The following is a 15,857-nucleotide window of genomic DNA, read 5'->3' as shown; positions in this document are numbered from 1 at the left end:
AAAAAATGAATAAAAATCTATGCATAGGGCGCCTGGGTGGCTCAGTTGGTTAAGCGACTGCCTTCGGCTCAGGTCATGATCCTGGAGTCCCGGGATCGAGTCCCACATTGGGCTCCCTGCTCAGCGGGGAGTCTGCTTCTCCCTCTGACCCTCTTCCCTCTCGTGCTATCTCTCATTCTCTCTCAAATAAATAAATAAAATCTTTAAAAAAAAATCTATGCATATATATCTGAATAAATATATATAAATATACATATATACACATATATACAGCTAGACAAATAAATCACTTTGTTTCCCTAAATAGAAAAGAATCTTTGACTAAGAATCTGATTGAGTTCTGACCAAAGTTATTACCTCAGAGCTTCACTTTGCTTGACTCAAATAGCAGTAGTCAAGAAGTATATAAGGTTTACACAAGAGCCTTCTCTCTGGTCCACACTGTCCAAAAGGCATGTAGCTCATAGGGTGTAGGCTAATAAACTGGGTCACACCCTGCAGAGAGCACTCTATCTAAAAGTATCACATATATAAAAACAACTGATTGTAACCATACTACCTCTTTTGGGTATTGACCAACAAAACCTTGTAATATACTTAATTAATTAGTAGCTATGGAGTTGTAGTTGCCAAGAGATTTCCAAAAAGGATCATCTAAAGCAATGGAACTCTTATATCTTTAAATGATATTAACTGTTTTTTAAAAATGTCTCTCCTAAATTCCCACTGTTGGCAGAAATCTACTATCTAGATTAGTCTATTATTAAGTCTATTTAGACTAGACTTAAGTGTTACAATCAATGGGTTCTGTGTTTGTACATGTTACAATGTTCTCCCACATATGGGTATGACACATCTTAGATTTTGGAAAGGAAGGAAGTCTAAGAAAAAAGAGCAACAGCTAACCATGTTGTCCTGTTCAAGCATGCACATGTTTTATTTAAGTATTCTCCAAAGGTCTATTTTTTTTTCCAGCATAATGCAGATATTATGCTATCCTTTGAAATAAGATATATGAATTTCAAACAAAATTGTCAAAAACAATGATCTTGGTTACTCCATATGGTACACAGAAATAATTACATTTCACTTACAATACAGATGCACTTAACATACAGTCATCAATAGTCATTCACCACCAACACAGTATATTTTTAAATCACCTAAAACACCAAAAAGTTTTTTTTTCTTTTCCAAAAATCTAAAGGAATTAATAGTTTGGGATAAATGATAAGTTGAAAAGGAGACAGAATTGTCAACTGAAATAATCTAACTGCATTTTTTAAAATGTAGTATTAAGAACATGAAAATAGAACTTTTCATTGGGAATCAAAAGACCTACGTATTCCTGATTGTGGTTTCCTTAGTCTACTTTTTAAAAAAATTTTTTCAACAAATGCCATCAAAGATGTTTCACTATATTTGCTCTAGAAGCATAAAGTGACATGAGGCAGGTGTTAATATAATTGTTAATATTCACGCTCCAGGAAGATTAGTAACTTTTTAAAAGACATACTAGGAATAAAGCCAGTTCTTCCCGAGAGATAGTAGAGTGTATCTTACTTTTATTCAGCAAATGGTTATTAAGATCTACCATGTGCACAGCACTGTTCTAGAAGCTATTCTAGAAATGGGAAGCAAGAATTTCTGGCTTTACTTGAAAATGGTTGGATTAATTCCTTTTTATGATAAATTATGATAAGCATTTTAAAATCTCTACAGTAGAGGGATAATTATTAATTCTTTCCATGTATGGAAGCTAAACGTCATTTCTTACGGTGGTTGTTTGGAATGAAGAAAACTTTTCATTTGACATTAAACTTTTTTACAGTCACATGCAGACATGTCTGCTGATATATTTTAAAGGTGAAAAGGTATAAAGACTTTTCACTTAAATGTACACAGAGATCAACTTTGCATCATCAAACTCCTGTCCTCCTGGTTTAGTGGAGAAAATTGCTCCTTGCAGTATACAGGAGACTTTCTCAGATAAATTTGTGCGACCTTCTCCAATGGCCTAGAAAGCGTGCTTTCATCAAACATTGCTACATAAAGCACTCTAGTTCTTAATCTCTGCATTTCAATTCACATTAGTTATTCTCAATGTATTCAAGATCTAAAGTAAAATAAATAATACATCAAACGATATTCTGGGATCACTGATTTTGTGATATTAATCCCAGCCTACTCTTTGCCTGAAACACATAGTGATATATCCAGTGTCTGGGCTTTTCCCTAATAGCAAAGAGGTTAGAGATCATTCATAGATGTCAACTCCTTTTTCCTAATTTTTGACAAGGGGATTGATGATAGTAATCTACTTACAAGGTAATATGCTGGGGAATACAAAAGTAGGAAAGTCATTTGAACTACAAAACGTTAGTCCAGTTGATGACGACAAACCCAATAGAAAGGTGCTATAGAAGTACAAGAACAGGTAATGCACTGTCACGGGGACACAGTCGACCAAAGGATATTACTGAAAAACATTTATGGCACAATAGTTTTGGATTAAAAAGTTATCTAAAACCTGGCCACACCAGAAGTGTTTCTATGAACGTGGCTCTTACTGTATCTATGAAGATCTGGAAAGTACGACAACAAAAAATCCTGATTCCTGATACAACAGGTGTACAATGAATTATTGCAGTTGTAACAGTATCTAGGTGCAAGGTAAAACGATAATTAATACTGAACTATCTGAACACTTTAGATTTACTAATGAGCATCCCCATGAGAAATACCGCAGCTCTAAAAGGAGTTTATTGGCACAGCCCACCACAGAACATGAACAATCAGCTTGTTGTAAGTGCACAGAAATTCCCCCTTTCTACGATTATAGTTTATCATGCCTATTCTGAAGACAACATAAGGACACTGAAATCACTGCTTCAAAGAATTCTAGCATGCATTATGATGGTTTCCTTCAGTCAATACAAATGTGTCGTAGGAGTTTTTTTTTTAACACGTAATAATCTTCATCATAGCCAATGTTCATGGTTTTAACAGGAAAAATTTTTATCAAAATGTTTTCCATATTTTTTTGTTTTGCATTCAACTGGAACATTATGTTCAAAGATTTGTTTTATTTATTTTATTAAAAAAGAGTTCAGATCATAAGAAGCATCAATAGGTGGCATTTCCTTGTGCTCATTCACAAAGTCAAAGGGTCACAGACTTCTTCCTCTGTATAACAGGTCAACTTTGTCTAGAAATGCCATTTGGTGGTTTTATTTCCATCCTCAGGTTTGGAAGCTTTGTTTTTTATTTCACTGCCAACCTTCTTGCTTTGCTGTTTTCATCTGCAAAAGGTTTATTTATTTCTTCTTTCTTCCACATTGGAATTCTTTCCACAGCCAGAGCTCAAATTTTCTTAGACCTGGTTCCAATTGTCTTACAAAGCAGACACTCTGACAATATTGCCTCCTGAGTACTCGGGAGATTCTGGCCTGTCGTCTCCTTCAGGGGTGGTCACTGGAGGTGTTGGGATGCTTATTATTGCTGTAGTCACATAAGGTTGTTCACAGTTTAGTTTAACACATTCTTCCATTTTGGCATTTAAACTGGATCGGCTGGTGAGGAAGAAATAGATTTTAAAAAGTAAGTTGTTTACTGAAACAATGTTTTCCTTACAACTGAGGGATGCATTTTCATGTCTATCAGTAACATGTTAAATATCTGAGACCAGTCACCATGACTTTTTTAAAAATGAAGTACCAAACCTAATAATATATGTCGAAGTGAACATTAGCCAGGTCATTAACATTAACTAAGTGTCTAAAAACCAGCTCAATTTGGTTCAATCGGTGTTTCTCAAAATGTTTTCTACAAAAATGCAAGAAAGAGAATCGGGTCAGTTTTGGAAAGCCTGGGTCGAGCAAAGTAAAATCGTTGTCTTTAAGACAGGACCTCTGAGAGGTTTGAGATGCTCATGTGGAAGAGATGCACCTCAACGATCTGTGAATGTGTTTCAGTTCTTGTCACCACGGAGTCATTTTACTATCTTGTCTCTTGGGGAAAGACGATGCCCTTAAAGCTCTTAAAGCCAATTTTAATAACCTCTAAAAAATTAGCCATTATCGATAATTCAAGATTTTCCCAAGTGGTATTCTTGCATGAGTTTTATACTCCATGTGGATGGAGGGAAAAGGGGAGAGGAACAAGGAGGGTATACCATAGGATGATAATTGCTTAAATCTAATTACCTTATTTTCATGGAAATCTTATTTAAGATGTTTATTTTTTAAGATTTTATTTATTTGAGAGAGAGAGAATGAGAGATAGAGAGCACGAGAGGGAAGAGGGTCAGAGGGAGGAGCCCGATGTGGGGCTCGATCCCGGGACTCCAGGATCATGACCTGAGCCAAAGGCAGTTGCTTAACCAACTGAGCCACCCAGGCGCCCATTTAAGATGTTTTTGTCTTAACATTTTCTTTCTGAACAATTCTCTGCTTTCTACTTAATTTTGGAATGGATGTTAAAACAATGCAGAGGTAGAATATCTTAGAGACAGAAATCTTTCATTGTTCCAAAATTTAATATTCTGGTCCCAGAGACATCTGATTTATGTAAATCAACATAGCCTGAATTCAGAATGTCATCCAGGTTTTTCACAAAGATTGCTGAGTGAGAACAAAGGAGCAGCACTGAATTAATGGATTGTTAATATAAAAACATAGCTATTTAATTTGAAGAACAAAGCAAAATTATGTTGGCAGAAATTGATTGTTTTAATGAGTTGTATAGTTTAAATGGATTCCTTTTTATGACACATACATGTTTGTGGTAAAAACAAATAGCAAAGAAAGAGAAGCCAAGGCAAATGCCAACAGAAAAATTTCACTTCAATTGTCCATGAACGAACCAGACGTGAACAATTTTAGCATTTCACTTATCTTTTTTTTGTATTGGATTGATTTTTGTGTTTGTTGTGGGCCAAAATATCTTTATGATCAAAATTATATATTGATTCAAGAGATTTGTGTAGGCATGGTTTTCTTTTTCACTCTTACATTGAAGGTGTTGATGTACTGTTAGGCACTGCTGAGTAGTTTTCAATGGGATCAATGTCAATTTAATTTGTCTCCGCTAGTAGTGTTGACTATCTATCACTTCAGGCTCCTTGCATTTACAAAGGGGGCTCCTTATAAAGCTGTCTGCTCAAATAGGAAAAAGTTGTGGAGTGAAAGAGGCAGAAGTACGGTTGTGCATGCCTGACCATCTTGGCTTCCTTTTACACGCCATGCTATACAACAGCTACGCCTGACTCCAGGAGTGTCATAGCGGATCCATTTTCCTACTAGTTACGTGGTATTGGTCTTGTCTCATTCTAAACCCTAGGAACTAGGATTTAGATGCCATGGTGCTTCTAAGGTATATTAGTTAAAAATAAATAAAGAAATAAAAAGTACTCTCCCCCCCGCCCCGCCCCTCCCCGCATACCAAAAATTGCCAAATACACCCAAGCAGCAACGTGCATGCAGGTGCAGATACGCCCTGGGAGGGAGCACAGGTGTGTATGCCCACACACATTCACCTCGGGTACCTGTTAGACAGCGGGGTTCTCTCCACACATCTGATCTGGATCGTACTGAGTTCTTGCACACTGCCCCGGTGGCTTCCGGAAACATTGGCATTTGGGATGCGGAAGGTTTTTTTGTGTCGTCGTGAACAGCAAGTGCTGGTGACTCCTTGCGAAGAGAGAGAGGGGCTGTGGCTTGAAGGCCGGTTTCCGGTCGCAACTTCCATGCAGCTTTCCTCAAAGACCTGCTCATCCACAAACTCGTGATTCTGTTCCGCAGCGGTGAGAACGCAAGAAGGAGGCAGAGAAACGCATTTTAACGTTAAGAAAGGAGATGCATGGCTTTATTTTTAAAAAAAACTCAAACACGCCCGTACACTGAGACAATCCACTGGGCAACTAAGACCATTTTCATAAAGCCTGGACTATTGAAGTCACCTCATGCTGGCGTTTGTGCGAAAATAAAATCTCCCTAGTCAGCCCTCGAGATGGACATCTGCAAGCTGATTTAGGATCTCTTTATGGACTAACTTGATCTTGAAATACCCCGTGTTAATTGAAACATCATTTCTGGAAAGGAAAAAGAAAACTCTTGAAAATGCATATAAGACAGTGCTGCTCACGGTGAATGTGTCAATTCACATGGACTTTTCTTTTTTAAATAGGTTGGAATTATGGAAAAGAGACTATTTTAATAGGATGCCCCAAATTAGATTGTCTGTTATATATTAGCAAATATTTTCATGTGGGGTTGAAAACGTCTTTTAATTAGAAAATGAGATCCCGAAGATACCTTCTATTTCTTTAGAGGCTCCTCTGAAATTCCCAGTGTATAGACAAGTGACTTATTAGTTAAATAGGTAAAATACTGCAAAATGTGCCACTTTGTGTTTGATCCAGAGGGTAAGTTAGCACTGAACTCGGAGGTCTCCTTTATCTTCATGATACAGCATCACCTCTCCCTCCATTCAGAGTCCTTCCAGCCAAGAGGCACACAGTGACGGGCATCATTTCACATGCCACATTTTAGACAAACCACAGTGCAAATTTTGCTTTTGGAATATTTAATAAAGCATCACTTCCTAAAATGCCTATATAAGAATTCCACTCATAAAGATAAGGGAAAACATTTTGGTCTGAACTGCAGGAAAGCGACTTCAATTACTATTTTTTTTTCTTTGTGTAGGTGGGAATAATCTTGTAATGGAAGGCTTTGCACATGCCAAATTCCACGTAACCATCTCTCATCCTAAAATATTAGTGAAACAATGGAAACAATTCACTGGCCAACAGCAAAAATGTATTGTTTTCGTTACTCATTTTGCTATTTCTTTGCTGAGACAAGCATTTTGAAGTAAATGAAATTTAAGATTCCACTGTTTAAAGTCCAGAGAATAATATGACCAGATAAGACAGAGTTTCATTAAGAAATGAATTTCAATATCAAATCTTATGGAAAAAATATAGCTCACAAAGGATTCACAATCTGTTTTCTTCTTTTACAATGCACATTTCACACACATAATACAAGTATATAATACATGAGATTCTAATTTATCACATCAGTGACTGGAAGTGAAGAAGTCTTTCCGCTGCTGGTTATTTCTGTAGGTAGTTTAATTTAAACAGTAATAACTGGTGTTAAATAATTTTTTATTTAAGAGGTAAAATAGTAAAAATAGAAGGTAAAATAGTAAAAAATGAAAATAAAAAAGCACGGAGATAAATATACCTGACTGTTAATGTTATCGTTTACCTTTCAAAGAGTTATCCTAAGCTATAGACCTTATCCTGTAAGTTATGGATCATTAGTTACAAAAGCAAATATAGGGCGCCTGGGTGGCTCAGATGGTTATGTCTGCCTTCAGCTCAGGTCATGATCCCAGGGTCCTGGGATCGAGTCCCGCATCGGGCTCCCTTCTAGGTGGGGAGCCTGCTTTTCCCTCTGCCTCTGCCTCTCTCTCTCTCTCTGATACTCATGAATAAATAAGTAAAACATTTAAACAACAAAAAAATTTAAAAAAATAAAGTAAAAACAAAACAAAAAAACCAAATGCAAATATAATCATGTAACTACCCTGTTTAAAGCCCTCAAATAACTTTCCATTTATTATGAGATAAAGATCAAAATTCTTCACATGCCTTCAAAGGCCAGCCATTATCTAGACTTCCTCTGTCTCCTCCTGGGTCACTCTACTCCCTGTCTTCTGATCATCCTCAAGTTCTTTCAGTTCCTCTGGGGCCAAGTTCCAGCCTTTCTCTGGTGCCCACATCACCTTTGAGCCCCTTCATTTCTTTGTCAAATAGCTCCTAGTCATCCTGCAAGTTCCTCCAGGAAACTTTGTCTGACCCTGTCTCCTCATGGCTCCACCTTCTTTGTGTCTCTGCACTGGGGCCCTATTTTTCCTTCTGCGCTCATGACCTTTCTCCAGGAACATTGGTGTTTTGGCCCATCCGTGGAGGCTTGATGGGGGCAGAGAGCACACCTGACTTCATGGTGTCTCTAGGGTCTGGCTCACTGTCTACCAAGTAGTAGGCAAGCAATACAAATTTGTTGAATGACTATATAAGTAAATGAAAAAATGCACGGGTGATATGTTGGAATTGAGAATACTAGGATGTACCTCTGGGGAGTGAGTGAGCAGAACTGATTCCAATATGGTGAAAGTTTTGTTCTGCTTTGTAGTCAAAGATTGTGACCCCTTTTGACAAGCCAGCTAGGGAACCGGTGCCTTTGCTAACGTGGAGATCTGAGAGCTTCTAAGCAGAGAAATGCAGACTCAAGCCTCAGCTCCAAGGGGCTTGCCAGTGATGAAATGTGTCATTTTTCCTATGGGAACACAGTTTTTTATTACCTATCTTGTTCATTACAACCTGTTAATGAAAGAAAAGCTTATATTCAGTTAGTCTCTATTTTTTTGTTAGTGCTATTGGTATTCCTTTTATCTCGATGTCAGGAACACTTGAATTACATTGGTTTTCGTTTAATCAGCATTTTCATAATTGGGAAAAATGATATTTTGTAGGACCTGCAGTCACCTCTTGGGAAACAACTTTTCATCCGCATTAAACTGACATTTCAGACTAAAGTTAAGATAACCACTAAAGATAAAAACACTTTAGATAATTCTCTAAAATACTTTCCAAGTTGAAATGTCACTCTAGTATTTCAAAGCAATTTCAAATATCCGTGGTTTTTTTTTTTTTTTCATTTTTAGTATATTTTCCAGTAATGTAGACAGTGAAATCATACTTGGGAGCATTAAGTATTCACAAAAGCAAACGGGATTACTTCCTCAGCACAGGGGCGGACAGTCGCGCCTTTTCCTTACCGTAGTTTTTTCCAGACAGTGAAGCAGGTGGTGGTGCTGGGTTTCAAAGCTGGAGCCGGATTTGCTAACAAAGGCCTGCTCATCCTCTGAGGACTGTTAACACACAGAAGACAGAAGTGCTTTCTATTTTATTTGCAAACAATGAGAACCTCAGCTACACATTTCCACAGAGAGATCTAGCCTATTTCCTGAGATTAAATGGCATTTTAATTTTTTTTTAACTAAAAAGGGACAAATGTGCAGTTGCTTTTAATTTTGGTAATCAGCCTTTATGTTCCTGTCACATTAGCAGCCTGGCCTTTTAGACTTGCCTCTCTGAATTGAAAATTTAAATAGTTTTTCCTCGTTCATCTCCCAACTACCTTTGAAAGCCTGGGAGCTATATTTTTTGGAAAATAAAATTTAATCTAGTACTTAGATAATCCTGAAACCATGATCATGCTCACCTACATAAAAGCTATTTTGATGGCACGATGACTGGAATCCTAAATATGAAAGGACAGTTTTGAGGTAAAAGTTACTGTTTCTCTAGTATTTCATACCGTGTGAGCTTTATAACACTGAATGGTGTCCCCTCTCCATAAAGAAATAAGACATCTTAACCCGTTCAAACCAATTTTAAAGAACATAAATAGTTTTGAAACAAAAATAGGTATTTGAGTTGAGAATTTCTAACCTTTCCCTTGTTTACATAAGATAGTAAAGAAGTACTGCCCAGTCACGAGTGGGAGTCTTGAATCCGGCAATATTTCATAACCCGCTACAGCCAGTAAGACCGTAGAGCGCAAGGTTATTTAAAGACGACTCTTTCGTTGTTTGAGTAGCCATTTTCCTAATTACCCACAATAAAGTTATACGGTTAAATAGAAGTAAATCAATATTACACTGATAAATCGAACATTAAAACAAGTGAAACGCTTGACCGTACCTGCAGTTGATTACTGAGTAAGCCATTCCGTTTGCTCTGCATGTAAGCGTTGGCGCTTCCGGTTTTGGCGGCCCGGATCCTGGCCAGTCTGGCTTTCTAGAAGCCAGAAGAAAAATAAATGTTGTGTTAATACTTATGAATTGTTTTCTACAAACAGTGAATGCACTCTTGTGTCATGCTAATGTCAGAGTACACAATTTTTAAAGTATGCTAGCTTTTCACATGGAATTATTGGAAAATTACATTTTGACCATTGGAGTACTTTATTTTCGTTAACTTCTTCAGTAAGATCCATTAACTACTTTGGAGTTGGGTTATGCATTTAAGACTTGTAATTAAGTCGTTAGAGTAAGATCAAGTTATTTCATTATTGTTTCTGTCAATTGTGTTAAGAGAAAAAATGGCAGCATTCCTTTATATTTTCACTTATCCCAATCTGAGTAACTTAATGAAATGAAGACTTAGCAAACCAGCTTCCAAATCATTTTCATTTAAACTAATGTCCTTTTGAAAATAGCAAATACATTCCAGGAACCAATTGCCTGCTTCCCTCCTTCTTTCCTTCCCTCCTTCTTTCCTTCCTGCCTTTTAAAAGGTTAAAAAAAACAAAAAAAACAAAAACAAACAAACCCTGTACTCTCAAATATCAATTTATTTTTTGCAATTATTTTGTTAAATTGGGCGATGTAGACCCCATGCTGAATAACATGGAGTCTCAAAAAAAAAAAAAAATTCTTGATTTATTCACTTTTTCTACTGACACTGGTCCATACTAGAGCATGCTTATCTGATTTCTATTTTTTTAAATATTTTATTTATTTGTTTATTTGACAGAGAGAGACACAGCGAGGGAGGGAACACAAGCAAGGGGCGGGGGTGTGAGAGGGAGAGGCAGGTTTCCCGAGGAGCAGGGAGCCTGATGCGGGGCTCCAACCCAGGACCCTGGGATCATTATCTAAGCCGAAGGCAGACGCTTAACGACTGAGCCACCCAGGCACCCCTGATTTCTAGTTCTTTCTTGAATTGTTGAAATGAGAGCATAGTGAGCCACTCCAAGGAGATTTATAACATTATTTTTTAATTTTAAAACATTTATGCATAGAGAATGTTCTTCAATTTAGAGGGCTTAGGGTGGTTACTTTGATTGCTCACAGTTACAGTGAGATCACCAAAGTGATATTACTGAGCAAACTGACCGTTTAGCCAGATTTCTGGTATTCCATTCTCCTTTAGAATCGCTGTTGTATCTGGAATGAGTCATGGAATGAATCTGGTTTTCACTTCCTGGAGGGCACTATTTTGGTGAACATTCTGTTTGTATGATTGTATAGCTAGTATGTAAGAAAACAACTGGGGTGGTTTGGTTAAGTTCTTATAGAATTACCCCATAAAGACTCCTTCTTTACCATTCTAAACAACCCAGATAAATATTATCTGTAGTCTCGAGCCCTGGGATAAAAATTTTTAATAAAATTTTTTAATAAAAATTTAAAAATTATCTAGATTTTTTAAAATGGAAAATGAATATATACATATGACAAAATTTTATTAATTTTTAATAAAAATTTAAAAATTACCTAGATAATTTTTCATAAAAATTTAAAAATTATCTAGATAATTTTTCACAAAAATTTAAAAATTATCTAGATAATTTTTCACAAAAATTTAAAAATTATCTAGATTTTTTAAATGGAAAATGAATATATACATATGACAAAATTTTATTAATATGAAAGTTCATCAAAAATAAGTAAGTCTCTCTGGACCCTGGAGCTGCCCTTAATTCTATACTTCAGGGGAACAACTGGTGATATTTCTAGAGAATCTTGCCAGAAATTTTCTAGGCATATAAAAGTAAGTGTGTGTATGTGGGTGTGTGTGTATACATACATACATATATATATATATGTATATATACATATATGTAATCACACATCTATACACACATATTTTTACTCAGTTGGGACAATACGCCTCCCACTCCTTTGTACTCAGGTGTTTTCATTTAATCCAGATTGGAACTCCTTCCGTATCTACATATATAGATCCATCTCATTCATTACAAATATATAATATACGAATGAATAAAGCACCGTTTATTTAGCCAGCCAACTACCATTAATTTTTTAAAGCCTCTTTTGCTTATACTGCCTGCCTTGAACATCATGATGAATTTATCTGCAAGACAAATTTCCAGAAGCAGAACTATTCCTAGATCAAAGGGTGTGCGTATGTGTTTTGTTTGATAGGTTTTACTAAACTTCCCTCCAAAGTTGTACCAAGATACCTTTCCACTCACAGGGTTTGAGAGTAGCACTGAGACTGTCTGAAGCTCTCAAAATAGCATTCAGATATCATCTGGGCCTCGACTCCACCCTTTCTCTCTTCCTCTGAATTTATTCTTCCTGTTTGCCGATTCCAGGTTAAAATAATACTTTGTACAAAGATCATATTTATAAATGATGAGAAAAATAGACAAATTTCACTCTTTGTTGACAGCATACTGTTTAGATCACTCAAAGGACTGAGACAATACAAGAGAATGAAGGTGGAAGGTAGGAAATTTTTAACTTCAAAAGCTGTGCTGCGCAACCAGGATTTCAGGTCAGTCTTGATAAAACAATGGGAAGTGACAGGCACCTTTGGAAATGACTTTGAATTGATGTAATAATTCAGAAATGAGCAATTTAAATATACTTTTGGTTTCCAGAAAAGGATTATTGCTGAAATTTGAATCCTAAAGTCTCACTGGTTTCCTGAAACATTCAGTGCCTTTTCTGGTCTCATTGTTCCCGATGCTCGTCTCTGCTCCCTCCCTTTCTCCTTCGCTTCCTTTCTCCTTCCCTCCCTCCCTCCTTTTTTCCTTCCTTTGATAACTACTGCATATAATTGCTTTGCCTATATCATAGCTACTAGTGTCACCTATGTCATTCTCCAAGCATTTAGCAGCTGTATTAGAAAACATTTTTTTTATAAATGAGAAATTTATTTACATTAACCAAAAATACTGTCCAGCAAAGGAAAACGACATGCATTTCCCACATTGGAAAGCCTACATATGGTGGTGACCACTGCCACAGAAGTCGTTCTAAGCTTAGGAAAAAAGAAGCAGTTGTTTTAGAGACAGAATAGCCATTTTGCTAAGCCATGTACTATGTTAGAAAAAACCTCCCATCTCAATTTCAATCACGATTTTTCTTTCATTTTACAACAATACTGTATGACTTAATTGGTTTAATTGGTCTTGTGGAGCACCACACCAAATGTCTGTTGGATAATGCTAGCTTTTATGACCTGTGATTACATCTTTGCTTTCGGTAGGTAATTGAGGAAATTTCTTTTACAAAGGTATTTTAGAAAATCACTTTCCTTTTGACCCACTCAGTATGACAATCTTGGCAACTGTGGCTGTGCAAATGGGAGGTTAAAAGAAAACCATCCACTAGTAAAAGGAAATGTATTCCTCATAGCCCCCTCCCCCAGTTTTGTAGGAAATACAACTTCTTGGCCATGCCAAGTACCAGCAAATATTATGGAATGAGAGGAAGGTTTCAGTAAATACTTTAGCCTATTTGGAAAATAGGAGGCTTCCAAATTTTTAATTAAACCAAAAGGCTTATATTGTCTGTGTAAAAAAATAGCTTTGAAGTTATTTTCTGAATTCTTTATCTGCCTTGAGAAACATCAGTGGTGTTGGGAAAAATAAACTGTCCCATAAGCACATTTTCCCCATACATCTCAATTCTTCATAAGTTCAGTTTTCTTCTTAATTCTCTAAACTCAGAAAGATTTCTCAAAATTGGGTTTCAAGGAACTAGTAAGTGTTATGGGTAGAATCCAAACAACCTAATGAAATGAACAACTGGTTCTGTGGTCAAGAAAATTTGGGAAATGCTGAGAGGTTAAACAGGTTTCTCTGCTGTTAGATTCCTTACAACATACATTGTGGATGTTCATTGTGAAGACAAAAGGGGGGGATATAGTATATAATTTTTCTCAAGCTAATTTGACACAGAATCCTTTTATTGTGGAGTAGTCAGAGGCTAGTATGTAGCAGTTTTTCAGCAAGTAGATTGTTTTTTAATTGCACCAAACGACATTACATAACTTTACAATGTATTCTCTGGACCAGAGGCAGGGGACCCAGTCAGAGAAATATGTACAGTATAAGCCAAAAACTGTTGAGATAGCAGTGTTCTTAAATGCGATCTATCTTCTAAATGAGGTATGAGGTAGATAGTGAGAAGTTATTGGACCATGTTGCTGCCAAATCACAAACTGTTTTCAATACTTTTGAAAAATAAAGGTATCCTAGGTAGCTTTCAAAGGGAGGTAGCGAAGGCCTTTCTCCTTTATAATGTGAGGAGAAAGGCCTTCGCTACTCCTCAAACATCAGCCCACATACTGCATGTACCATTTATTCTGGAAATTTTACTTCGACTTGTTTCTTTCATTTAAGGTTCAGTAAAATGCCTCATGTGGAGGTAGCATATTAACTTTATCAGCTTTTACAAATATAAGACATTTATTGGAATCTTTCCATTTGTTAAGGTAAATAGCTCTCCTGGAAATGAGGCAGTTTAGTGCCAAATACTAATAAAAAGAGAGAGAGGGAAGAAATCAGTGGAAGATAGTACAAGATTTCCACCTGGTTCTGGAGCTCGGTGAATTCTGGTGATGGCAGGGCTGGGTAGAACCCGTGTTGGCATTTGGGTCAGTGGAAGGGACACTGTATGGGTCAGTGAAAGAGAGGGCAACGAGAGTTCTCTAAGTGGGAAGAGGTAAGAACTGAAAGATGTAGGAGGGCACCAGAGATAAAAAATCATTCTTCCTAACATTGTTTTCAACTGGTCCTCAGAATGTCCACCCTATGCTAGAAATGGAGGACGCTGTCAAGGTGAACAAGACCTCGTTGTTCATTCTTTCCTTATTACACAAATATTAGATCCTATTTTATGCCAGGCACTGCACTCAGAAGAATGGATGAGAATATAGCGTAATACACGATAACAGAGTATGCATAATATTGTGGGAGAAGAGAAAATAGAGCAATTAATGGTGTCCACATCATTTAGGAAAATTTTCATTAAATGGGTGATATGTGAGCTGAGTGTTGCACTCTGAGTAGGAGTTTGCCAGGTGGCTACATTAGGCGGTATGGGAATGGAATGGAGACTTAAGGGCAGAAGTAGGTAATTCAATAAGGCTGAAACACAGAGTGGATCAAGAAGTATATAATGTCCAGATTCTTACATGTGTTGATAATGGGGGTTCTTAAACTACAGACAATAAAATCTAGCTATCCACAGAGATATGGTGTAGAGACCGAGTGATACTTTTTAATGCTGGATAATCTAAGAGAGATCATACTCAGGCTCTAACAGGGTATTACTTATTTTAATTATTCTAGAATGCTATAAAAATTATTTTATTTGGACATTAATGAATGTCCTAGACAAATGTTTCTCAAAGTATGGTTCCCAGACCAGCAGGATCACTATCACTTAGCAACTTGTTAGAAATGCACATTTTTAGACTGTAATCCCAATTACTGAATCAAATGCTTTGGGGGTGGGTCTAACAATCTGTATTTTAACAAGCTCGTCAGATGATTCCAATGAATCTAAAGTTTGAGAACCACCAGAGTAAAGTGTGATAAATGAGTATTGGTAAATTCTTTCTGTATCAATGTCAACATCTTTATGTGACAAGTAAAAAAAATTACGTTCATTGTACCTTGGCTGTACATTGGCTCATTGATTCGAAACTTCTCACTGTATTTAGAATTATCCATAGGAAAATTCCTAAAGATACATAGCTCTAATGATGCCAGAATTTTCTTGTCTTAGACTTTAATCAATAGGTGTATAAGCATAAGCATGTCATCTGGAAAATGGAATTAATAACACTTCTGTGAGTTGATTGTGAAAATATAAATAACGGATATAAAGCACTTGGGATATACTAGAAAATCTAGAGAGGGTTGTTTTTGCTCTTAGCACTATTAAAAATTATAATTACTATTACTATTTGTTTTAAAGATTTTAGCTTTGTCCTTACTGTGGCAGTTTTTTTT

General features: G+C 36.5%; 1 protein-coding gene across 1 annotated transcript in view; it reads right to left on the bottom strand.

Annotated features, from left to right (window-relative positions):
* Positions 1–910: 910 nt before the first annotated feature.
* The window catches only part of KCND2 (potassium voltage-gated channel subfamily D member 2), a 489,234-nt gene continuing 474,287 nt past the window's right edge, over positions 911–15,857 (bottom strand). Inside the window, exons 3-6 of the mRNA XM_027574815.2 lie at positions 9,782–9,877; positions 8,854–8,946; positions 5,546–5,790; positions 911–3,572 (exon numbers count right to left, since the gene is read on the bottom strand). Of these exons, the coding sequence (XP_027430616.1) occupies positions 3,395–3,572; positions 5,546–5,790; positions 8,854–8,946; positions 9,782–9,877 (612 nt within the window). The 3' untranslated portion in view covers positions 911–3,394. The remainder of the gene's footprint in view (positions 3,573–5,545; positions 5,791–8,853; positions 8,947–9,781; positions 9,878–15,857) is intronic.

Source organism: Zalophus californianus, chromosome 12, assembly GCF_009762305.2.
Source record: "Zalophus californianus isolate mZalCal1 chromosome 12, mZalCal1.pri.v2, whole genome shotgun sequence".
Lineage (NCBI taxonomy): Eukaryota > Metazoa > Chordata > Mammalia > Carnivora > Otariidae > Zalophus > Zalophus californianus.
This window is presented reverse-complemented; position numbering and strand designations above follow the sequence as displayed.